At 60.2% G+C, this 22,614-nt stretch overlaps 2 protein-coding genes across 6 annotated transcripts; one reads left to right on the forward strand and one right to left on the reverse strand.

Annotated features, from left to right (window-relative positions):
- Positions 1-86: 86 nt before the first annotated feature.
- Positions 87-6,192, forward strand: ZDHHC16 (zDHHC palmitoyltransferase 16). The gene is given in 11 exon segments (XM_086616513.1): positions 87-107; positions 2,284-2,536; positions 2,765-2,959; positions 3,197-3,285; positions 3,511-3,539; positions 3,748-3,881; positions 4,103-4,150; positions 4,741-4,826; positions 5,080-5,227; positions 5,230-5,348; positions 5,670-6,192. Coding segments are annotated over 10 exon segments (1,200 nt in total). The 5' UTR covers positions 87-107; positions 2,284-2,299; the 3' UTR covers positions 5,785-6,192.
- Positions 6,193-6,402: 210 nt separating this feature from the next.
- MMS19 (MMS19 cytosolic iron-sulfur assembly component) lies at positions 6,403-22,163 on the reverse strand. 5 transcript variants are annotated; one of them, XM_086616450.1, is made up of 31 exons: positions 22,107-22,163; positions 18,079-18,127; positions 17,187-17,287; positions 15,523-15,608; positions 15,029-15,103; positions 14,405-14,474; positions 14,072-14,200; positions 13,798-13,859; positions 13,436-13,522; positions 13,053-13,127; positions 12,698-12,775; positions 12,254-12,392; positions 11,720-11,874; positions 11,441-11,519; positions 11,057-11,182; positions 10,661-10,742; positions 10,205-10,302; positions 9,672-9,812; positions 9,291-9,446; positions 8,948-9,047; positions 8,677-8,779; positions 8,489-8,563; positions 8,228-8,354; positions 8,044-8,144; positions 7,907-7,963; positions 7,606-7,792; positions 7,425-7,507; positions 7,167-7,331; positions 7,030-7,089; positions 6,801-6,901; positions 6,403-6,722 (listed from the first exon to the last, which is right to left on the reverse strand). In XM_086616450.1, the coding sequence occupies exons 1-31, from the start codon at positions 22,132-22,134 to the stop codon at positions 6,695-6,697; spliced, it is 3,003 nt and encodes a 1,000-aa protein (XP_086472576.1). In that variant the 5' UTR covers positions 22,135-22,163; the 3' UTR covers positions 6,403-6,694. The 5 variants fall into 5 exon arrangements, with proteins under 5 accessions (XP_086472576.1, XP_086472575.1, XP_086472578.1 ...); XM_086616449.1 differs by lacking the exon at positions 22,107-22,163 and having other exon boundaries at positions 11,057-11,184; positions 11,437-11,519; XM_086616452.1 differs by lacking the exons at positions 17,187-17,287; positions 18,079-18,127; positions 22,107-22,163 and adding an exon at positions 15,828-15,835.
- Between the last annotated feature and the right edge of the window lie 451 nt (positions 22,164-22,614).

Here is a 22,614-nt window from a genome sequence, read left to right on the forward strand (position 1 = left end):
GGGCGGCGGGGCGCGGGCGGCAGGTCGGCGGCGCCGGAGCCGGACGGGGCTGTTGCTGCGGGGTGTCATGGGCCTGGGAGGTGCCGTGGGCCTCCAGAGGGCTGGAGGTGCGGCGGGGCTGGGAGGATGGTGTGGGCCTGGGCGCGCTGGGGGCAATACAGGGGTGCTGCGGGAGGCGGGGGGGGGGTGGTATGCTGTCTCCCTGGGGGTGCTGTGGGGTTGGGAGGCAAGGGCGGGGACGCTGTGGGCCTGGAGGGCCGGGAGTGCTGCGGGGTAGGGGATCCCAGGTGTTACGGGGCTGGGTGCGGTGGGCCTGAGGGCTTTTTGCTGTTGGTATGGGCAGCTTTTGCATGATGGGGCCGGCTGCCAGAGAGTGTCTTGGCACTGTGGGCCTGGGTGCTGCCGAACTGGGGCAGCTGAGCGTTGTGGAGCTGGGCGCCACTGGAGGGTGCCATAGGGCTGGGTCTGGGCAGCTGGAGCCTGGCAGGAGCAGGGCCCTGGCTGTGGCTGGGGTAGAGCCGGATCTAAGATTCACACCTGCCGTGATATTGCCTGTGGTCTTGGCTGTGCTGGTGGGTTGCTGTCCTGTCCCATCCCCGTGGGCGCAGTGTCCCACTGGATGTGGGCAGGGTGGGGGCTGAGCCCCAGTGCCTGACTGAGCCAGGGAGGGTGCGTGGCTCTATTGGACCCTTGTCCCTGTCTGCAGGCAGGTGCCTGGGAGCAGAAGAGGGGTCCTGCCCTGTTCCCATGGGCATGCTGGCCTCCTGCGCTGTGGGCTCCGTGCTCAGCAGCCACCAGCAGTCATAGGCAAGAAAACATCTTTGATCAGAGCTGGCAGCCTCAGGGAGGGGGGAACCAGGTGGGTGGGGAGGTGCTGAGTTTTTGGATGAGACTGCTGCTGGCTGCAGCATTTCGTCTCTTACCATGCTGACAACACGGGGGTGGGTGCCACCCAAAGGCTACATAGCAGGAAGTTATTACTCCGCTTCGTGTTTCAGAGGAAAACACTTGGCATGGTGAAGGGCAAATGTGGGGAAGGGGATGGCACTGGTGTTTGCATATCACACCTCACCCTTACCAGGGTACAGGAAACCTGGGCAGGAGCCATGCCTGTGACCTGGGGTGGGGTGGTGGGTCTGGTGTCCTTGAGTCCAGCTGCTCCTTGTGAGCCCCACACTTGTCTAGCAGGGCAGAGGGGAGCCCTTAACTCGTTTGGACAGCCCATGTGGATGCTGCAGCTCCTGCCCTTACCCTCCCTGCTGCTGCCCAGGAGCTGCGCAGTGGGTATGGCAGTACACGAGCCAGTCCCCGCTGGAGGGACTCTGTGGTGTGGCACCACTGCCTGGCACCGTGCCAAAGTGGGCACTGGCCCAGGCTCAGAACGTGCCTTGGCAGGACCCCGGGGCAGCCTCGCTGCTTAATATTGATGGGCACTGCCTGCACCGAGGCCTGGGGGCCCCAACCCTGCAGATCATTTTCCTGGCTGCTGTGCCGGCTCGGGTTCCTCCTCGCTCACAGTGCAGCTCCCAGGTGGGACGAGGGGCTCAGCAGGCGTGGGCAGCATTGCCTCGGCCTGGGACTGCCCCTGGGCTGCTCCTTTGCTGGTGTGTGGCCTTGTCCAAGGTGGATTCAGACAAGGGGAAGGATGAAGTGTTGGGACTTTCAGAGTGGGGCTGTGAGGTTGGGAAAGGTGCAGGGTGTCCACTGCAGCTTGGTCCAGAGGTTGAGGTGAAGGGAAGAAGCATCCATGCTCTGCTTTTTGAGGGTGAAGAGAGGGACTAGAGGAGGAGGGATAATCCTGCCTGGCTCCTCCATGTATGTCTTGTGTGGGTTCCCCTGTTCCTGAACCTGTTGAGAAGGGCTGGGTCTGGGATTGTCCCTGGAACTGGCCCAGCATCCTGGATGCTTGTGCCTTCTCTGGTTTCCTCTGAGTCAGACTCTCCGTGTCGCTCCCCCAGCCCCCTCCCCGCCGGGAAAGATGAGATGGGACCAGAGAGCGTCTGAGTGCAGACACCGAGGGGCCTGTGCCCCCTGCTCCACACAGAGAGCCGTCCCAGCAACAGTGATCCTACAGCCTCCAGGAGTCTGGGCTCAGCTCTCCCTGCTCTGCATCCATGTGCAGGGCGAAGGAGAGGCCCCTGCGCTGCTGTGCAGGCAGACGTCCAGCAGAGTCAGTGCAGGGAGCTGAGCAGTCGGCATCAGCACGTCCGGGAGGGGAGACCCTTCCTGAGGGACAGCCTGGTGGCAGGGTGGCCTGCCCACGCTGAGCTCCTCTTCCCCCAGGTGTGGCGTGGCAGGGATGAGGAGCTGGCAGCGGACGTTTGCGGCGGTGATGCGTCTGCTCCTCAAGTGCCTGCGGCTGGGCCGACGGCGGCAGTTTAAGCTGGTGCGGCAGGCGGAGCAGCTTTGGCACTACGGGTACCTCTGCCTCCGCTCCCTGCTCTACAACTCCTTCACCAACGGCGACGTGGTGCTCGACTCCCTCTTTGAGCCCATCTACTGGCTGGTGGACCACGTCACCCGGTGGTTTGGCGTGGTGAGTACTCTCACCGGGCAGAGGGGCACCCACCTCAGGGGGCTGGAGCAAGCATGCTGCTGGAGAAATTGAGTCTCAGGGCTGCCTGTGCTCTAGGCAGGAAGGGAGTGGGGACCTCAGTGTGTGGCTCAGATTGTTTTCCTGTGGCTGTATCCTGCCTGTGCCTCTCCTCAGACAGCGAGGGGAAGGTGCTGCCTGCTCCAGTGACCCAGGTCCCCTTTCCCATAGGTGTTTGTGGCACTGGTGATTGGGCTGACGAGCTCCGTCGTAGTCATTGTGTACATCTGCCTGCTGCCCCTCATCCTGCAGACCTACACGCCTGCCTGGATCTGCTGGCACCTCGCTTATGGACACTGGAACCTCGTCATGATAGTCTTCCACTACTACATGGCCATCACCACCTCGCCCGGGCACCCGCCGCAGGTGAGGCACCGACTGGCAGTGCAGCCACTCCCATCTGGGCACGAGACCAGCTATGGACCGTCACTGGGAACAGCTAAACCAGCTTGGTGGTGTCATTGCAGGAGACCTCCTGCAGATCGGGGCAGCTAGGCTGGACAGTGCAGGGAGGTGGCGGGTCCATAGGGGAGGTGAGGAGTGAGGGGAGCAGGGGACGTGCGCAGGGCTTGGGTGCACAAACCTCTTCTGACCTGTGCACAGGCCAAGGATGATCTCACCGGCGTCTCCATCTGCAGGAAGTGCATTGCACCCAAGCCGGCTCGCACCCACCACTGCAGCATCTGCAACAGGTAGGGCTCCCTCCATGTGCCCCACCACAGTGCTCGGGGCAGCCTTTGGGACCCCTCTTCTCTGTCTGTGCCACGCTGCGAGACTGGGGCCCCTTAACCTCTGCTCTGCCAGCTTCTTGCCTCGATCTCTAGCACAGCCCACAGGGCTTGGGGGGGCTGCCTGCCCCCTCCCAAACACAGTGCTTGCGCTGGCACTGACATTGGCACTGCTCTCCTCCCTCCTAGGTGCGTGCTGAAGATGGACCACCACTGCCGTATCCTTCTGCAGTACTAACCCGTGGCACTCTCCCAGGGGGCACCAGCCCTGCTTCCCCCTTCTCTTCCTGCCCCGCTCCACTCCTTAGTCACCCAGCATGGGGAAGGGTGCTGGGAATCAGGCCCAGAAGAACCAGCCTGGTCCCCGGGGTGGGTTTGGACCACCTGTGGCCCACTATGGTTACACACCTTTAACCCCAGAGGCAGCCTGGCTAAACAATTGCGTGGGACACTACAACCACCGCTACTTCTTCTCCTTCTGCCTGTTCATGACCATGGGCTGCATCTACTGCAGCATCAGCGGCTGGGAGATGTTCCGGGATGCCTACACAGCCATTGAGGTGAGCGCCCAGCCCTCGCCCTGCCGTGCACTGAGGCTGCCTGGGATCCCCAGGCTGAGCTTGCAGAACAAGGCTGGGCCAGGCCTGGCCTTCTAGTGACTTTGCTTCCCCTCTTCCTCCTCCCGCGAGGTCCCGAGCTGCCCTGGTCCTGCAGGGGGGTGAAGGGGAAGGGCGCCCTCCTCTAAGACATGTAACTGGTGCCCTGTTTTCCATCCACTTAGAGAATGAAACTGCTTGAGAAGGAGAGACTGCAGGTGGCTGCCAACCAGGTGGGACATCCCTGCCCCCCAGCTGCTCCAGGCAGTGTGGAGCGGAGCTACCCTGTAGGCTGGGTCCTCCTTGGGGCTGTGCTCTAAAGTAGCACCCCACAGCCAGAACCAGCCCCCGTGCTCATCTCGCATGTCGGAGAGCTGGGGCTGGCTGGGCAGCTCAGCTACAGGCACTACCTCCAGCAACTTGGGGTCTGCTTCCCTGTGCCCACCTTCCAGGGGCTTTGGCTGGTGGCAGCTGCTTGGCATGTGCTGCTCAGGCCTTGCTCTCCTGGGGAAGCTGCAGCAGTGCGTACATGTGTCACCCTGAGCATTGGCTGTGGTGTGGTGCTGTGTCCTGACCAGTCCCACGGCTGCTCCCTGCCCCCTTACCTCCAGCCCAGTGCTTCTCACCTGTGTGCCAGCTCTCAGGTGTCTGTCTCGTGGCTGTCTCAGGCTGCCTCCCCGTCACCCTGGCTGTTGTGTTGGTTCCAGCTGCAGTCCTTTCTAGCTGTCTGGGCTCTGCATCAGCGAGGGGTGCAGCAGTCCCCGTCTGGCTTCAAGCTATAAAGCAGTTTGGATAATCCCTCCACCCTCTGGTCCTTTTTCAGACGTACTACCAGACCCCACCACCCACCTTCTCTTTCCGCCAGCGAGCTTTCCACAAGAGCGTGGTCTACCTCTGGGTCCTGTGCAGGTAAGCGGGCCCAGGGGCTGGGAGCGAGGGTGCTGGGAGATGCAGTGTGTAGCCACCTGCCCTGTGACACTGCTCACTCTCTGCCTCCCTTGGGCCATAGAGGAGGAGAGATTTTGGCTCTCTGTTGCAGGGGATGAGGTGAACCAACCCACCTACGCAGCCGTGGGTGCAGGGAGGCAGCCTCAGCCCCCTACAGCTACAGCACCAGGGAAGGAAGGCCTGTGTGCAACCTGCTGTCCCTTGCTGTCCCCAGCTCAGTTGCGTTGGCCCTGGGTGCCCTCACGCTGTGGCATGCCGCCCTCATCACCCGTGGGGAAACCAGCATCGAGAGGCACATCAACAAGAAGGAGAGGCAGAGACTACAGAAGAAAGGCAAGGTGAGCGCAGCCCACGGAGTGGGAGGGCTGGCCAGGACAGAGCCAGATGTGATGTGTGTCTCCTCGGCCTGCAGGTCTTCAGGAACCCCTACAGTTATGGCAGCTGGGATAACTGGAAGGTGTTCCTGGGTGTGGACGTGCCAAGGTAAATCCCCAGGGAAGCCCCTGCCTGGGAAGGTGGTGGCTCAGCGGCATGTGGGGGTGCTGGGGTACTGGGGCTCTCCTTGGGCAGCTGGGGCAGAGCAGGACAGCGGGCATCCCATGCTGGGTGCTGCTCCTGGCTTCGCAAGTATCGGGGGACCTGGGCATCAGCTACCTTGTGGCTCCTCAGCCCTGCTGGGTGGGAAGCTCTGGCCTGCCCAGCAGCTTTGTCAAGAGAGTCCCAGCTGAGGCTGGCTCAGCCCTGCAGCGCTGAGAAGCACCGAGACTTCAGCTTCTTGCTGTGACCTCACTCCTCTCCCTACAGGCACTGGCTCACCCGCGTCCTGCTGCCCTCTGCTCACCTACCCCATGGGACAGGCCTGAGCTGGGACCTGCCTCCCTGTGTGACCAAGCAGCACGTGCCGCTCCTGGCCATCTGAGCCCAGCTGCTGCCGACGTCCCTCCCCACAGGCAGGGGAGCGCACAGGGGACCCACTCTGCCACCACGGCTCCCTTGGGCCCACGTGCCTGGCGGAAGGTGGGTGCTGGCATGCATTGCTGACCAGAGCCAGAGCCACGAGAAACTCCATGGACATTGTTGGTGCCTGGACGCCTGCTCTCGTGGCTCTTTGGTGGCTGCAGGCAGCCCTGGGGGAAAAGCGGCAGAGCTGCTGCTCCCCACTCTCACTGAAGGCGCTGCCCTCGCTAGCGCAGGTACGGGCCAGCACATGGCCCAGCTCGGCTCTCCAGCAAGGCTGGGCGCAGAGGATGGCACCACTGCCCCCCAAGCACTCCCTAGGGAGCCTTTTTAAGACCATCCATCCAATAAATATTTTTTTTTTAAGAGAGCCTAGCTCTTTTTCCTGGCAGGGGGCACAGACTTCTGAGGACAGGGGAGAAGAGGGACCCCCACGATTCCCCAGCGTGGAAAGAGTAACGGCTTGTAACCAGCAGCACCTTTGGTGGCTCAACATGTGGAGGGGCACTGGGGCTCCCAGCCCGAGCTGCATGGAGACCCCCGCAGCATTACCAAAACAGATATATTTATTCCTCTGGCGTGTGGGTTGCCACACGTGTGCACAGGCCTGCCCTCTCCGCTCACGTGTCGCACGTCTGTCCATCAGTGTCCCTGGCTGTGGCAGAGGCTGGGCAAGCCATAAGTGGCACAGCTCCTGCCCCCGTGGGTGCCAGGAGGAGGGTGGGGGTGCTGTCTGCCAGCCCCCACGCTCCAGCCCCGGCACTCGGGGCAGTTCTGGGCTCCAAGGGTCCGTGGCATCGCTTGGATGGCTTGGCAGGTGGGCAGGGTCCCAGTCAGATTGTCGGTCAGCACAGGGAGGGGACGCAGGGCACTCACCTGCCTGGGCTCCCCACCAGGAACCTGTGGGGACAGAGATGGTGCCATCAGCCACATCCCCAACACTCAAGCACCCCAGCAGCTCCAGCCACTCAAACTCACCATTCCCCTCGTGCTGCCACTGCCTCCTTCCTCACCAGCCTCTTCTTGTCATCCAAAGGCTTGGCCAGCGCCCGGATAACTCGAGCCTTGTATGGGAGCAGCTGTAGGACAAAAAAGGCTCTCAGTGAGAGAGCTGGGTGCTGGCTGCCCCCCAGGAAGAGGTTTGGGACCCTCTTGCCCCTCTACACGCAGGAGAAAGCAGCAGGCCACCAACTGCAGGAGCACTTACCGCTGTTGTGGGCAGGCTGGTAAGCGCGTGGGTGCAGCGCAGGGCGGCGATGCGGACAGCCTGGAACAGACAGGGGTGAGGGCAGCAGAAGGGGCAGAGGAGAAGGGCATGGGGGGGGAAGGAGGGGGCGCACGCACCATGGTGGGGCTGGAGGTAAGGCTGAGGAACTTGGTGACCAGTGTGTCCACATGCAGGCTCATGATCTGGGGAGCTTCGAGCAGCAGCGGCTGGAGGCAACTCAGTGTGGAGAGCTGCACCACGCGGTCAGAGCAGGACAAGGCCTCGAGCAGGAGGGAAAGCAGCTGCGGGTGGGGAGGACACAGGAGACATGAGTAACTCCCAGCCACGCACTCTGCACTGCCACAATCCCCCCTGCCACCAAGGCTGGCTCTCACCGTGGGCAGCTCCGTCACCAGCACAGGCTTGGGGAGGTGGTTGAGCACATGGGACAGGCCCTTCAGGTAATTGGCCTTCACATCTGTGGAGAGCACAGATAGTTACAGGCAGCCAGCAGAAGGAGGGGATGCCAGCTCAGGTCCCCTGGGTGACAAGGCCAGGCTAGGGGTGGCCACTCACCGGGGCCAGCCCCGTGGAAGCCCTGCACCAGCTTGGGGACGTTGTCAGTGAAGAAGCGCTGGCGGAACATGATGCGCACGTTGGCGTAGCAGCCCTTGTGCAGCACATCCGGGGACTCGGCCATGAGCAGGGAGAAGCCGTCGGCTGCAGCAGGGCCCAGCTCTGTGTCGCCCAGCAGGCCCAGCAGCTGCAAGGGAGAGAGCCCTAAGACGGGGCACCCTGCTGCCAGGGGTTCCCAGCCAAGGGAACTGGGGGGAATGGACAGGCTCCTTGGACATCACCCAGCCCCACCGCTGCCTACCTTGTCTGTCAGGTGGGAGCTCAGAGGGTGGTAGCGCAGCACCAGGGCTTTGGTCATCTGCGCAGACAGAGCAGAGTCAGCACCAGGCTGGCCCCCCCCCGGCTCTCCCCTCCTCCTACACCCGGGCCAAGCCTTACCCAGAGCAGCAAGGTGAGTGCCTGAGTTCGGCGAGGCCCCTCTGCAAGGCTGGGCTCCATCCTGTTCACCGCAAGCTGCAGGATCTCATCCAGCTGCTGCCCTGGGGACACGGAAGGGACACGCTGAGCCATTCCCCTGCCAGCAGTGGGCAGGGGCCCACAGCATCCTGCCCAGCCCCCTTACCCGCTGGGTGCTTGTTCACCAGCCCGGCGAAGCACTTAGCAGCTGTGGTGGCCGTGAAGGGGCAGTTGCAGGAGCAGCTCAGTGCCAGCAGCTCCCGGAGCAGCCGTTCCTGCTGAGGAATTGCCACCTGCAAGAGACACGGAGCGTGTCACAGCCCTGGGTGGCAGCTGCTCCCTTCTTCAGCCTGCAGAGCTTGCTGTGGACTCAGGCAGGAGGGCACATGGTCAGGGCCCCTCTCCACCCTGCTCACCACGAACTTACATTGTGGGGCAAGGAGCAGATGAAGGCCATGAGGAGGGCAACCAGGCGTCTCTGTGCCTCCAAGCACTCCCCATCCTGCAGGGGAAGAACAGCGCCCATGTCATCACATTCCTTGCTGCCAACCTGTGCCAACATCCTCATTCCCTGCCCCTGTTCCAGTGTGTCCCAGCCCCAAGCACCCAACACACCTCAAAGGGCTGGAAGGAGCAAGGAAAACTGTTCTGGGGCAGAAAGGAGACCTCTCCATCCAGGAAGAGGGGAACCACATGAGACACACTCTGGGCAGCCAGTCTAGGAGAAAGGAGACATTGCAATGTGCTGCTCTGGGAGGGTCACCAGAGAGCTCCTGGGTACTTCCCAGGAGGCAAAGGGTGCCCCTAAACAGACAGCAGCAGGGGGGACGCAGCCTGCCCCCTCCCCACAATGGAGTGCCCAGTGTCCCATCCCAGTATCACTCACTCAGGGCTCAGGTGAGTGGTGGCAGCGCTGATGACGGGGACCATGGCAGCCAGCACCTCTTCCTCTAGTAACGCCTTGCCCAGCAGCGGGTGAGTGCTCTCTGTAGGCAGTGGGAGGAAAGGGACACGGTGGAGCCTGCCGTCTAGAGGGAGGAGGCGGGCACAGGCCCCTGACCCACACCTTCCGTGGGGCAGGGCTGCTCTGCCTCTGCCCCAGGGCGGCGGGGCCCGCAGTGTCCGCGGCTGCCAGAGGGCGACAGCAGCAGCGCTGGCTGCAGGGTCAGGGACCCCCGAGAGCCAGGGGAGCCGCCTGCCCTCCTCTCGGGCTCCAGCCCTGCACCTACCTTGCATGGCAGCCTGCACAGCCATGGCCAGCAGGCAGGGCACCACTGCCTGGTGGTAGTACCAGCAGCTCTCTGCGTCCTGCTGGCACTGTAGGGCCACGCGGTGCAGGCTCTGGCACACAGAGACGATGTCCTGGGCGTTCCCAGCCTTGCTCCCTGCGGGGTACAGTCACAGTTGCATCAAACATCCACTGTATGCCGACCCCTGATCTGCGCTGGGATCCTGGGGTAATGCAGTCCCCCTCCACCAGTGGGATTCACAGCCCAGCCCTGGGTTCCTCGCATCACTGCCATCCCTGCTCTCGCTCAGCCATCACCAGTAACAAAGGCAGCTCCTGCCCGGACGTGCTCCGTGGAGCTGCCTGCCACCGGCTGCGTTACCTTTCTGCACTTTCCGGAGATGCTGCAGCAGTACAGGGACAGTCTCCTTCACGATGCTGGTGTGGGTGGACACAGCTGCCAAGGCCTGCAGGCAGCGCTGGTGCAGAGAGCAGTGGTCACGGGAGCTCTCCTCCTCCCGCTCTGAAGAGGAAACACATCTCAGAGGGGCATTGGGGTGACCTCAGGCCCCCCCTCACCCAAGGGCCTTCAGGGCCCAGACCCTGTTGAGGTGGATGGGGTGAAGCAGCACAGCAGAACTAGCCTGCGCCAGGCCCAAGGCACTCTGCCTGCTCTGTGGCTGGGCAGCTCCTCCCCACAAGGGTGATCCTGGCCACACAGACAGCTTGCCAGCGCCAGGCACGGCCTTTCCTGTGCCAGTACCACAGTGCCTGCGCTGGAAATCCCCCAAGAAGGAGAGCCACCGACCTACGCGATAGGGCACAGCCCCACTTCCTGGCAGGAGCTGAATGGGGATGGGACAGACTTCACCCCAAAACCAGACAATGCTCCTTTCCCAAAGCTGCCAGCCCTACCTGACTGCAGCTCCTCTTCAAGCCTGGGTACCATGCGTCCAGAGAAAACTTTTGGGTAGATGGGAGCCAGAGATCCAGCTGCTTCCATTGCTGCTTTGCTGCCAGGGGATAAGAGAGTGGGAGGAGTGATGGGAGCACTGCAAATCCTGGGCTGCTTGTGCATCAGTTGCGCAGAACTGGGCCAGAAGGTGCCTCCAGAAATCCATTTCTCAGCAATCTGCCTCTTTCACCCTACTGGCAGGCAGAACGGAGACCCCTGCTTTGACAAGCCTGGACTTTCTAATTTTCAGCCCAGAAATTGCCTGGTTTATCCCTTTGCTCTTACACCCACATGGTCTTTTAGTTCAGACGGTTCCTGTGCCTTCCCCCGACTACAGCCCCTCTCTGCAGCAAAGCCAGGCTTTGTTCCTCTCCCCAGAGTGTGGGGGATTGCAGTGGTGCCAGCCTGCCTCTCACCTGCTCTGGGAATCCTCCTCATGCAGAGTGAGACGGATGAGGTGATCAACAACCAGCTCCAGGTCAGAGGGAGACAGGAAGCCTGGAATAAGCCACAGAGGAATCCTGCCCTCAGCCAAGGCAAAGGTGCCGGTGTTCTGGCCAGCATCCTTTCCCCTTGTCCAGGCTAGCCACAACACAGCAGCATGTCAAACGCCAGAGATACAAGATGCCCAGCACAAGAAGGCAAGAGAGAGACTGTGTCCTTGGAGCTCACGGCTTGGGTAGAAAATGCTGCCACTGCTCCTGTGCACCTACAGGCAGCTGGCAAGGACATTCCAGCAACCACGTGGCACTGTGTCTCCCAGAACAGGATGACACCTCCCTCTGCCTCCCCAAGGGAAACAAGGCACCAACCTTGTAGGGAGCCCAGGACAGTCAGCGCCCTGATCCCGACCAGCTGCAGCTGCACACTGGGATCCGTCAGCGCTGAAAACACCACAGAGCAAACGGGGGCTCGGAGTGACAGCAAAGTGCTCTCATCTGGAGAGAGAGGCATGAAGTCACTGTCTGCACCTGGCTGTCACGCCACAGCCACCACCATGGCACCTCTCAGACACTTTCTGGAGGCCCTGCCGGTTGACAGCCAACCATGCAGGGTCCATGGAACATGGCAGGGGGTCGCATATGCAGCCATCCAGGTCAGAGAGCTTTCCTTCTCTGTCAGCATATGGGAGGGTGAGGTCAATGCCAGCAGCCTCCTGGGGCACGAGTGCCTCCGGAGTGACCAGCAAGCCTCACCTTCTTCCACATGTCCCCACTTCTGCTGCAACTCCAGGAAGCCCAGCAGCATTTCCAAGATTGTCCTCCTCTGACTGCTCTGCAAGGACACAAAGACGTAACCCAGATCACAGTCATTGCTGGGACACAGCTATGCCTCAGCCCAGCACTGCAAGGCCAGAGGGTGCCCGCGGGGTCCTCACCCACAGTCAGGGAAGGACATCCACTTTCATACCCTGCTCCCACCAAGCCTGTCAGAGCCCTGCTGCCTGTGACGGCGGAGCCCAGGGTGTCCCTCACCTGCAGGTGCTTGTTGTACTGCTCCAGCAGTAGGGGCAGGACGCTGCGGGTGACGCAGTGGTAGGCGCGGAGGGAGGCACCCGCTGCTGCCTGCAGGAGTTTGGCACTTGGCCACACCAGTTTCATGTCAGGCTCACACAGATGGTGCCTGCAATCTGAGATAGGCTGGGCATCAGCTGCACCAGCAGAGCTCCTCTGCCTCGCGTGCAGGGATGCAGCTGATATCTGGGTTGGGACGTGCTGCCGGGGCGCAGCTCTGATCTGTCACACAGCCTCCCTAACAGAGCTGCTTCCCTCAGCTCCAAGCCCACACAACAGCCTTGGATGCCCCAATCCCAGCAGAGAGGAAAGCAACTTAATCCAACAGGCATTTCCTACAGCGCCCCCTTCTCCCTTCCTGCAGCCAATTCCCTTGGAGAAGCCAACAGTGGCCATGAAAGAGAAGAAAGAGATATCAAACAGAACAGGAGGGCCAATCTCCAGCTAGAAGCAAGGCTGCAGGCTCGTGGAAGGGTAGGTCCCTCAGCTAGCTACCTTGCAGGATGCTGCTGAGGAAGGAGTCCAGCAGGTCCTCAGTGTCACAGCTGAGCACAGAGCGGGAGAGGCAGGCAGAGAGGGCGTGCAGTGCGGCCAGGCACTCTGCCTCCACCTTCTCACTCGCTGTCTGGAACACCTGTAGGAGAGGCCACAGGATGAGCTAAGCTCCGTGCTGACCCCAGCTGCAGGCTTCACACTCCCGATGCGGGCTGAAGGGTTCGGGGTCCCGCCTTGTTTCCCATGTGCTTCGAACATGCAGCGTGGCATATCCAAGTGTGAGGGACACACTAAGAAGGCTGGCCTGACACCCACTTTTCATCTGGGATTGTCTGAGGTGGGGGCTGCTGGGAGATATGGGGCCCACCTGGTCTGGCTGTGAACTCCTGCTCGGCAGGAGCCCAGCTGTGGTGGAGCATTTGTTAGGGTCCCTGAAGTACGCACCTCCCTGCGCAGGGATGACCAGAGGCTGGGGAGGAATTCCTGCAGCTCCTTCTGTCCGTAGATGGCACAGCAGGCAGTCTGCAAGAGAGAGCCAGGAGAAAGCATCACAGAGAAGCCAATACTGGGAGGACACAGAGCAGGGACACTGCCCATCCTGGCAGGTTCACGCTGAACTGCACAAACCACTCAAGGGAGAGAAAAAGAGGAAAGAGTGATGCAGGCCAAAATAGGACCCGAAAAATTGTGGCTCTGCAAGGGTGAGTCTCTGGCTGACAGGCAGAAGGGCTCAGAGGTGGCTGGCTGCTGCTGCCACAGGCCAGCTGTGGGATGAAGGGAGTAGGGGATCCCTCCTTACCAGAGTCTGCAGGGAGTCAAGCTTGGCACTTTGCAGGTCTGAGTCGATCTTCTCTATGAGCAGAGGGAGAAGGAACTGCAGAGAGAGGCATTTAGACTCAGCTCACCCTTTGCACCACCTTGTCCATGCCCTGCAGGGCTGCAAGCTCAGCCTCTGCCAGAGGAGCAGGAGGGATACCTGCAACAGGCAGCCCCTTCCCAGGATGTCAGCATCACCACCCTCTCCATGCCCTGCCCCAGCAGGACACAGGACTGCACTGGTGCAGGCTCTTGGTCCCAGCTGTTCCCTTTCCACAGAGCCATAGTGGGAGCTGCAGCACTATGAAATGCAGCCTGTGCTCAGGGAACAGCGGAGTGCTCAAGAATCCCTTAGGAGCTTCCTACCTCAGCAAACTGGGGTGTGGAGGTCAGTACAGACCGGAGGCTCAGTATCAGGTCTTCTCTCTGGATGCCATGAGGGTCATTGGGGGGCTGGAAGGGAAAGAGAGAGCAGGTCATCAGTCAGGAAACCTCCCAACCCAGCCATCAGCTGAGGCTGCATCATCTTATCTTCAGCAAGGCAGCAGAGATGCCAGTCACCACAGCCAGCTTGGCACCAGCCTGTCAGCCTGTGTACCATAGCTCACAGCTAAACACTGACCAGCCAAGACTCTTGCCCACTCTCCCCTTCCTTTCCATGGAGGGGACACAAGCCCCTGAGAAAACATCAGAAGGAATAGGCTGTAGCACAGAGCAGACTCACTCACTGGAGTAAAATCAATAGGAAAGTAGCAGGATGTCACTTCGAACAGCTCCTCCACAAAGGGACCTGCATGGAAAAGGACAGAGGACATGAACAGAGATGCTAGGCAAAACAGGCACAGCAGCTATACCTAGCACCCATGACAGGCTGGCTCTGCAGCTCCTAAGGCATGTCAGGGGCAACCCCAGCCCTGGTCAGACACAGAGCCCATCCCTTCAAAAGCTCAAAGAAAAGCAACGTGTCCCCCAGTCAGCTCTGCACAGCAGGCACAGGCTCACCCAGGGCATAGTTCTTGGCAATGAGATCACGCACGATCTGGAAGGCCACCAGCAGGTTGCGGGGATCTTTCTCCCCGTCCATCACCTGGATGAAGCCAAAGGTGAAGTCAGCACCCAGGCCCTTCAGCTCTGCAGAAAGAAGGAGCGTTAGCAGATGCAGGACACCAGGCCTTACCAACGTGGCATGAACATGGTTCCCCAGACAGGTTTCCCCAGCCCCGCAGCTCTTCCAACTCTCCCCAGGCAGAGTAACAGAGCCTTTGGAAAAGACGAAAGTGAGCCATTCTCCCAGCCTGGACAACCCGAAAGTGGTTCTGGCATCTGCCCCCTCACCTTCCTCCCTGGTGCCCATGAAGTTGGTGATGATGCTGTAGACTGTATGGCGGTCCAGCTGCAGCAAGGACTAGAGGGAGGAGCAGAGCAATCAAAACAAGTTTCCACACATGGCAGCATTGCTACCCACCACCCAAGGGCAGCACATGGCCTTGAGAAGAGGGTGAGACCCCCAGCAGCTCAGCTGATGCTTCCTGGATCTTCCACACAGATTCAGTTTACCACATGCAAAGTGTGCACATGTCTATGCAACAGCACCTAAACATGACTGCGTCCATCACTGCATGAATGCACCATCACCAGGGCCACACATACTGCCCAAGTCCCTGCCAGCGTAAACAATTTTAAACTGGAGAATTTGGGTGCTGAGGGCACTTGAACACAGCCTGGAGAACAGACCAAAGGAATTAACTCCCCCAGTGCTGAAAGAAGAGAGGACAAGGGCCAAACAGGATCCTCAGCTGCTGTCTGCCTCTCGCTCTGCAGTGAGACACGCTGCCTCTAAGCTCCGCAGAAGCACTGCACTGCTGTTGAATGTGCTCAGTCCCCAGGGCAGGCACACCATCCCTAGACACCCAGGGAGTGGGGAGCAGGGACAGGAGGATGGGAAATCACATTGCTCACCTGCACATGTACCTCCTGAAAGATGGCTTTGAGCACAGACACCGCTAGCCCTGGGGACAGCACCTCGCACATACTCTGGGGACCGGAAAAGAAAAGCAAGAATAGAAAACCACGATGGCAACCATATAACAGAGCTCCTGCTTCTGTATAGCAGACACCTGCCAGATCCCCTCCTACGCCAGGGAGAGCTCACCACCCCCACAGACACAATAGGACAAGATGCCTATCATCTGTGCGGCTCCCCAGAGCGGCCAGGGAATCCTTGCCCAAATACCAACACGGGGCAGGAGATCAAGGCAGCCTCCTCTCTCCTGCCTGTCTGCAAGGGTCACAGCAGAAGCAGAGAGGAGACAGGGCAATGCTGCCGGGCAGGAGCTGACAGCCCAGCCGGACCCTGCTTAATGTACTGCTCCAGCCTGTACCCAGGTGTTGCACCTCCTCAGCACCGTTCTGGAGCACATCCCGGCGCTGTGGGCTGGGGTGCGCAAGCTCACCAGCGCTCGGAGTCCCTGGAGCACTGAAGGGATCACAAGGTGATGATCTTGCAGACGGTTCTCATAGAACAGGACCAGATGCAGCACTGTCAGAAACAGACACCAATGTGCGTTAGTCCCAGGAAAAAGCAGCTGCTGGGTGCTGGCCTCAGCTCTGCCAAAAGCAGCTGCCGGATGAAGAGCGAGCATATCTCACACTGGTGAACAGGACAAACTGCCACTTTTGGGTGCACCCACCTGGCTCCAACGCCTTTGCCCTCCCCCCACCAGCAACCCACGTCTGACAGCAGCAGGGCAGCACCCACCTTCTGGAGCTACCCGAGAGACGTTTGCCCCGTCATGTCCAGACACGTGGGTGCAGACACCAGTCAGCAGAGGCTGGAGGATGTCGTGGGGTGGGGCGCAGGGCTGGAGCTCCAGCTTCCCTGTGCTCAGCTCCACAACACGTTCCCAGCTCCTGAGTCACGGCCACGGGCGCCTGCACACCCCAGCCCTGGGGAGCGGCAGCAGGAAGCAGACTGGAAGAGCCGGCTAGCAGCATCCTGTGCCCACAGCTGCTGCAGAAACTCACCCCCCCAGGAGGCAGCCTGACACAGCGCTTGCGAAATGAACTGCGTGAGGAGGGACACGCAGGGAGAGAGGCCAGCTGGGGTGCCTCAGCAGCTGCCTGTGCCCTCCAGGGGAGCTGGCTCTGCCCATCCTCCTCCAGAGCTCCTGGTGACTTGGCTCTAACTCAGCTTGCTCCCCTTGCTCAGCTGCCCTGACTCTGCCAGACATCCTCACTGAACCTCCCCACCTCCAGCTGCCTCTCCAGAGCACCCCAGTCCCCACCGCAGTCATCACACCTGACTCCAGCTACACCAGCAGCTACTCTGTCCATACTCTCTGCACAGCTGCTCTTGGCGCTGCCTGGCATCAGTCTGAGACTTACAGAGCCAAACACCAAGGACTAAGCACCTTTTACTTCCATGCTTCCCCTCCTCCACTTCACTTACTAACAGGGCCCCCCTGCCTTGCCAGCCTGCTGGTGCAGGTTCAGCTACCCATCAGCAAGGCCCCCAGGTTCAAGTCAAAGTTTGGCAGCACTTACTGGCTTCCCCTGCTGCCAGCCAGTTACTATGGGGCATTTAACACAGCCAAACCTTCTCCTTGCCTCCTCTAATGGGGCGTCTTCCTCTCCTCACTCTGGTCCTCCACTCTGCACTCATCCTTACACTGATCTCCCCTCCTCCCCAGGCACCAGGGTTCCACCACAGTTAAACTGGGCAGGCCGCAGGGTTGCAGCGTGACTCGCTTTTTGAACGATGGTCTTCCTGCACTGAATCACCACCCAAGGATTTTGACATGCAGATGTGTCCCCAAGGCGTCCCACGTGGCGCTGAACACGCCTGGGTGTGCAACACCCACACACTACCGGGGGCACCAGCTGCAGCACCAGGGCTTTGGCACTTGCAGGGAGTGACTTGAATTGAGTGGTGAGGTTGGCAAAAAGGCTGCAGCGTGAGGCCCTGTGCCCTCCTCTGACTTTGATTCTTGAGAGACATGCATAAAGTTGTCACAGTGATAAATCGACCCCCTTGCCAACTGCAGGACAGACACTTGAGTGGCACAGGCTTTGCCTGCAACCTGCCAGCAGCCACTCGAGGGCCCAGAGCAGCCCTTACCTTCCTTCTCCTGGAGCAGGGAGTAACACTGGAGCAGGACTTGTGACAGCAGCTGGATGCCTCGCCCTCGCGTCCGAGGATCTGTGTTCTCCAGGCTAGACCTAGTCCAAGCAGGGAGGAAGCCCAAGAGGCCTGTTGTGAGCAGGGACACCCAAGCAGGAAGCACATCCTGAGCAGACACATTAGAAAAACCAAGAGCTGCTGCTCTCAGGGCAGGGGGGCGGTGGCCCAGTCCAGCCTGACTTGCTGGCAGGGTGGGAGCAGACTCCTCTTCCCCTGACTATGCTGCATGCACGCACCCAACCTCAGCAATAAATCCAAGTTTTCAGGTCGGACCAAAGAATTTGCTCTTGCACCATGCTCTGCACCTGAGACTCAGGCTCCCAAGCTCACAGGGGCTGAAAAAGGGCAAAGCCTCTTACAGTGAGGCAAACCCAGTCCCCAGCTTAGGAGAAACGAGCTTCCCTGAGTCCCAGGCCACAACAGCTTGGAGACAGAAGCAAAAGCTGAGTGCCAGTCAACTCATGACATGCTGATGTGCAGCTGTGTGCTCAGGCAGCTCCTGCTGGGGACAGTCCCAACTGAGAAGTGCCCTGTGGCTCGCTGCCTGCCACAGCGCCTGTCCTCAGTTCAGGGAGATCATCAAGAGCTGCTCCAGCCTTGCTCTTTCCCAAACAGCTCCCGAGTCCTGGGAAGCCAAAGCACCGCTCAGGCCCCGTGCTGTGAGCAGACAACATCCCTGTAGGCCTGTGTGCTGTGGTGTGTTTACCAGCGCTGAAGCTAGCTCGTCCTGGATGAGCACGCACACTTTTCCTTCTTACTGTCCCTCCTTGCTGGAATCTCCCCTGCAAGGCCCTTATGCAATGTACAACATATATACGGCTTTTCTTACCCCAGAGCTTCCACAAGCTGTAGCACAGTCCAGCTTCCATCTTTCACCCCTGGAGAAAGGAGGCAAAGAGAGTGAACCAAAGAGACTCCCAGACCATCAGTCAGGCACAGTGCTTGAGACAGATGCTGGGAAGGGTCCCAGCAGTGCAGCAGGAAACGCTGTCCGGGTGCCGGCACCTCGCTAAGCACCGAGGGAGCCATGTGCGCTCATGGTGGAGCTGCCTCCAGCCTTGCCTGTGAATACATCTGGGACCAGAGCTGCCTTGACTGGATCAGAGAGCAGGCAGCACAGGGTGAACTTGCCTGCATTTTGCCTCTACCCTCTCCCCACAGCCTGGCTGCATGTGTGACCAAAGCACGGTTTCCAAGAGAAGCAGCCTTGCTGTGCTCCACTTCACAGAGATGCTAAAAAACACTTCTCAAATGTGAGCAAGCCAGGACGAGACAGAGGGCAGCTCCCTAGGTGCTTCCTGAGGGATAACTGGCCAAGCAAACAGCCTAGACACTAGCGATCACCCAGAGTCCCACCTTGTCTCCGCTGCCCCCATGCGATGCCGAACAAGACCTGCACAAACTCCCTCCAAGATGGAGGGCAGGGAGAAAGGCAACTTTGAGGTTGAGGAAGACGAAGTGCTGGGACTCCTGGAGTCTATTTGCAGCTCTGACTCAGATACCCTGCCAGGTTGCCTCACTCACCTCCTGCCTCAGTATTCTTGCAACTCAACTAGGGGAAAAGTCACTCCTTGGGAGGCTTCAGTAAGGACCTGCTGCATCCTACAAGAGCCTCGGCAGAAGGGCAAGTTCTCCACTCTCAACACCCGCTGCCAAGGTGATACCTTTCCAGTAGGAAAGCTCCGTGTGTGCCCTGTGGTCAGACACAGGGTGGGAGGCAAGCGACTGCCTTACCTTCCAACTCCTAACCTGTAGCTCAGGTGGCAAGAGACACTTCTGGGAAACAAGCAGCATCCCTCATACTCTACCTGGACAAAACAGCTTTCCTCCACAAAGAAACTGCCTTCTGGTCACCGAGACTCACTGTCTTTGCCCAGGGGCATTTCTGGGCACTCCAGAGGGCCCTGTTCATCCCTCCACCCTGCTGAAGCCTTGCCTACACAACTGACAGGGCATCCATCCCCTCAGAAGCTGAAAGGTTTCATTCAGGGCCTTCCTAGGCGTTTTCCCATCTAGCGTCTCCTGCTATTGCATATTTACTGGATCTTCCTAAAGCAGTTAATTCCAGTATTAAGTCACACTGCTCATCAGAGAGTGGTCTCTAGAATGGGAGAAGGGATGACGATGTTTTCTGACAGCATGCAGCCCCTGCTCCAGAGACAGAACTTCTAATCCCGCTTGGCATGGCAGGGAGAGGGAGCCTGGACTGAGGGACAGAGCAGAGAAGGGAGCCACAAGGAAGAGGAGGACCCTAGCAGGTTGCAGAGTCGACAGGCACAGACTGAACAGGAGGTGCTTGGGCAATGGCTGTAAGGTGCCAGCAAAGTTTCTTGCAGGAGAACAAAAGCACAACAGCAAACGGGTGCTGTGCACCGGCACAAAGCAGAGCGGGCTGCTGGGAGAGCTCCTATGGCCCCTCCGGCATCCCAACATCCTGCTCTGCAAGCTCAGGAAAAGCCCTCATGCCTCTGAACCACCATGGAGAAGGTCAGAGACAAACACTGTCTCTGCAGCCAAGAGCTCTGCCGCTCTGCATTTTCAGAGACTAAACTCAGCATCTACACAAAGCTGCTGGTTTCCCCATCAACAGGAGAGCTGAAGTGCAATGATCAAACCACGACTGGCTATGGGTGCTCCCTGTGGTTAGGAGCCCCTTCGCTCAGCTACAGCGAGAGAACTCGCGCTCTTCTCAGGGGCCCAGAGGTGTGACCAGCTTCACCTCGCACGGAGTGATCACACCAGCCCTGAGAACCTGCAAGCACTACCTCCCGCTCACGGGCAGAGCTGCGCAGGCCGCGGCATAACTGCAAGCCCAGCTATAAGTGGACCTGCCTCGTCAACACGGCAGGCACGGTGGCGAGCCTGTGAAACTTCTGCCTCCACATCCAGCAGCAGCACCTCCCCAAGGTTAATTGCACACCTTGAATCCCAGCCCACTCCTGTGCCAGGAGGGGCTATTCTAGTGCTCCTGTAGCCTAAGAGGCTAAACAGAAGTAAGCCACTTACCCTTTGCTGCACTATTATTTGGAATCACCCTGATCCGTTTCCTGACACCTCTTCCCCTCTTTCACGCAGTGTCCTTCGAGATGTCAACCACTTCTGCAGGCTTTCCACTCTTGTTTCCCCCACACCCTCAAGGCGTGAGCACAGCACTGACGGGGAGTGCGTGAAGGATTTCTGTGACAGCAGTATCCTTTTCTCCCCATCTTTTAATAAAAACGAGTTTGGCCTCCTCCTGCCACCCACTGACCCGTGCAGCAGAAGCTGCCTGTGACAGCACTGAGGCCTTTCTTCCACTTGCCAAGTTACACTCAGTTTAGTACTCAGCAACATACGGGAGAAGCTCAACGCGTTTCTTCCAACAATTGCACAAGGGCCACAAGGTTAGAAAAAACCTCCCCTTTCGCTCAAAGATACGTGACGCAATTTAACACTTTCTGATGTGTGATTCTGCACGAGGTCAAAGAGGCGAAAGGACACTTGCTGGCTCCCCTGCTTGCCAAGGTAGGTTTGTCACAAGTGCCATACGGCTGATGAGAGCAGAGCGGGGGCGGCTCTTGTCTGTATGTCTTTCAAGAGAGAGCTTTCTGCAGGCGCTTCTGTGACATGACCACAGATGACAACAGTAGCTGTAAGGTTGTCTTTCCCTCCTTCTATCCCAAATATGTCAGAGGCTTTGTGCAACTCTTTTGCAACATCTTGAATGTCACATAGCTTAGTGAATACCTCCAAATTTCCTTGGCATTTTCTTCAAGCATTGCACAGACCACCGGGTTATCTTTCTGTTTTGCCAGCTCATCTCATCACCAAGATACCACAGGATCAGTTGTCACAATCCATCAATCTCGGGAAAGGTCTATAAGCTACCCCTCAGTGTAATGTAGCCTACGTAGTCCTTCTCTGCTCTCTCAACTCCTTTCCAAAACATGCTGAAGCCACTGCCTAGAAACACAAACGTGCTGTCTTATCCTTAAAAAGCCACATTCCTGAAGCTGCAAATTCCCTAAAGTAACAAAGTCACCAAATTGCTGCTCCAAGCAGAAAGACAAATTATCCAAGGAAACCTAATGCCTCAAGCCCTACCAGGAAAGGAGAAGAAACCACAGAGAGGGCAGTCGGAGCCTGGGCCCCAGAAGCAGGGGCCAGCAAAGCCAGCCATCTCCCACAGCACCTCAGCTAGGCCAGGAGCTCCCTTCCCACCGGCACCTTCTCAGCCACAGCCAGTTCCCAGCCAGCCATACCCAGTACCACCCACAGCAGCTCCTATTGCACCCCAAATCTCCAGTGCCATGGCCTGCAGCCTCATCCTCCTCTCAGCTCACACAAACCCATGCCATATCCCCCACTCTGAAGCCCCGTTTCCTGTCCCAGCCCAGCCCTGGCCAACACCTTCTACCCCACTCCATGCTCTAGACCAGTCCTCCAAAATCCTGACCCAGCCCACAGACCCCGCGACTCTGCCTTCACCCCAGCTCCCACAGCCCCGCATCTACTCACACCCACCCTGCCTCGCCCCTAGCGCCCACACCCACCCACCTACCCCCTCACCTCCCCTTTCAGTGCCCAGCTCGCCGCTGCAGGCCTTGCCCCATGGCCACGCTCCGCACCACAGCCCCACGCCCCGGCCCCACAGCCCATGGCCATGCCCGGCCCCACAGCCTGCCCCGGGCCGTGCCCCATCCTGCGTCCTAAGCCCTGCCCCACGTCCCCAAAGCCAGCCCCGCAGCCCCACGCTCACCCTCAAAGCCCACTCCCACGTCCCGTCCCGCCCCGCCACTGCGCCCACGCCCGCCCCACGCCCGGCCCCGCCGCCGTGCCCACGCCCGGCTCCGCCTCGCAGCTGCACCCGCCCGGTACCTGCCGCCACCTCCGCAGCGCGGGCCATCCTGCTGCCCGGCCACGAAGTCCTGGACGGAGGCGGCAAGCGCCCCGACCCCGGCCGCCGCCATGACACCCGCGCCCAGGGCAGCGGCCGCCGGCCCTCCCACCGTGCGCATGCGCCGGGCCCGCACGCCCTCGGGCCGTGACAACGCGCGCACGCGCGCGGCAGGAGCGCCCCCTCCTCGCCCCCCGCCACCCGCGGGAGGGGGAGCGGCGGGGCCGCGGCGGGGCGGAGCCGGCGCGGTACGGCGGGGCGGAGGGGACAAAAGCGCTGCGGGCGCGGGCGCGCGCGCGTGGGCGGTGCCGGTGGCGGTGCCGGTGCGGGCGGTCACATGCGCACCTGGGGGGGCGGGGCGCGGCGCGGCGCGGGGTGTCTCCGGCGGCGGGGCGGCCCCGGCGCTCAGAGCCGGGCGGCACGGCTGCACGGCGCCGGGCCCCGCGGTCGGGCGCAGCGCGGAGCCGGCCCGGCCCCATGCCGAGCGCC

Source organism: Tauraco erythrolophus, chromosome 9, assembly GCF_009769465.1.
Source record: "Tauraco erythrolophus isolate bTauEry1 chromosome 9, bTauEry1.pri, whole genome shotgun sequence".
Lineage (NCBI taxonomy): Eukaryota > Metazoa > Chordata > Aves > Musophagiformes > Musophagidae > Tauraco > Tauraco erythrolophus.

Excerpts from the sequence above, each read along its gene's own strand:
- MMS19 (XM_086616450.1), bottom strand. The coding sequence starts at position 22,134 with ATGGCCCGCGCTGCGGAGGTGGCGGCAG. Across the intron at positions 9,048-9,290 it reads TGTGCAGGCTGCCATGCAAG|AGAGCACTCACCCGCTGCTG; the intron begins GTAGGTGCAGGG and ends CACTGCCTACAG. Across the intron at positions 6,723-6,800 it reads GTGGCAGCACGAGGGGAATG|GTTCCTGGTGGGGAGCCCAG; the intron begins GTGAGTTTGAGT and ends CTGTCCCCACAG.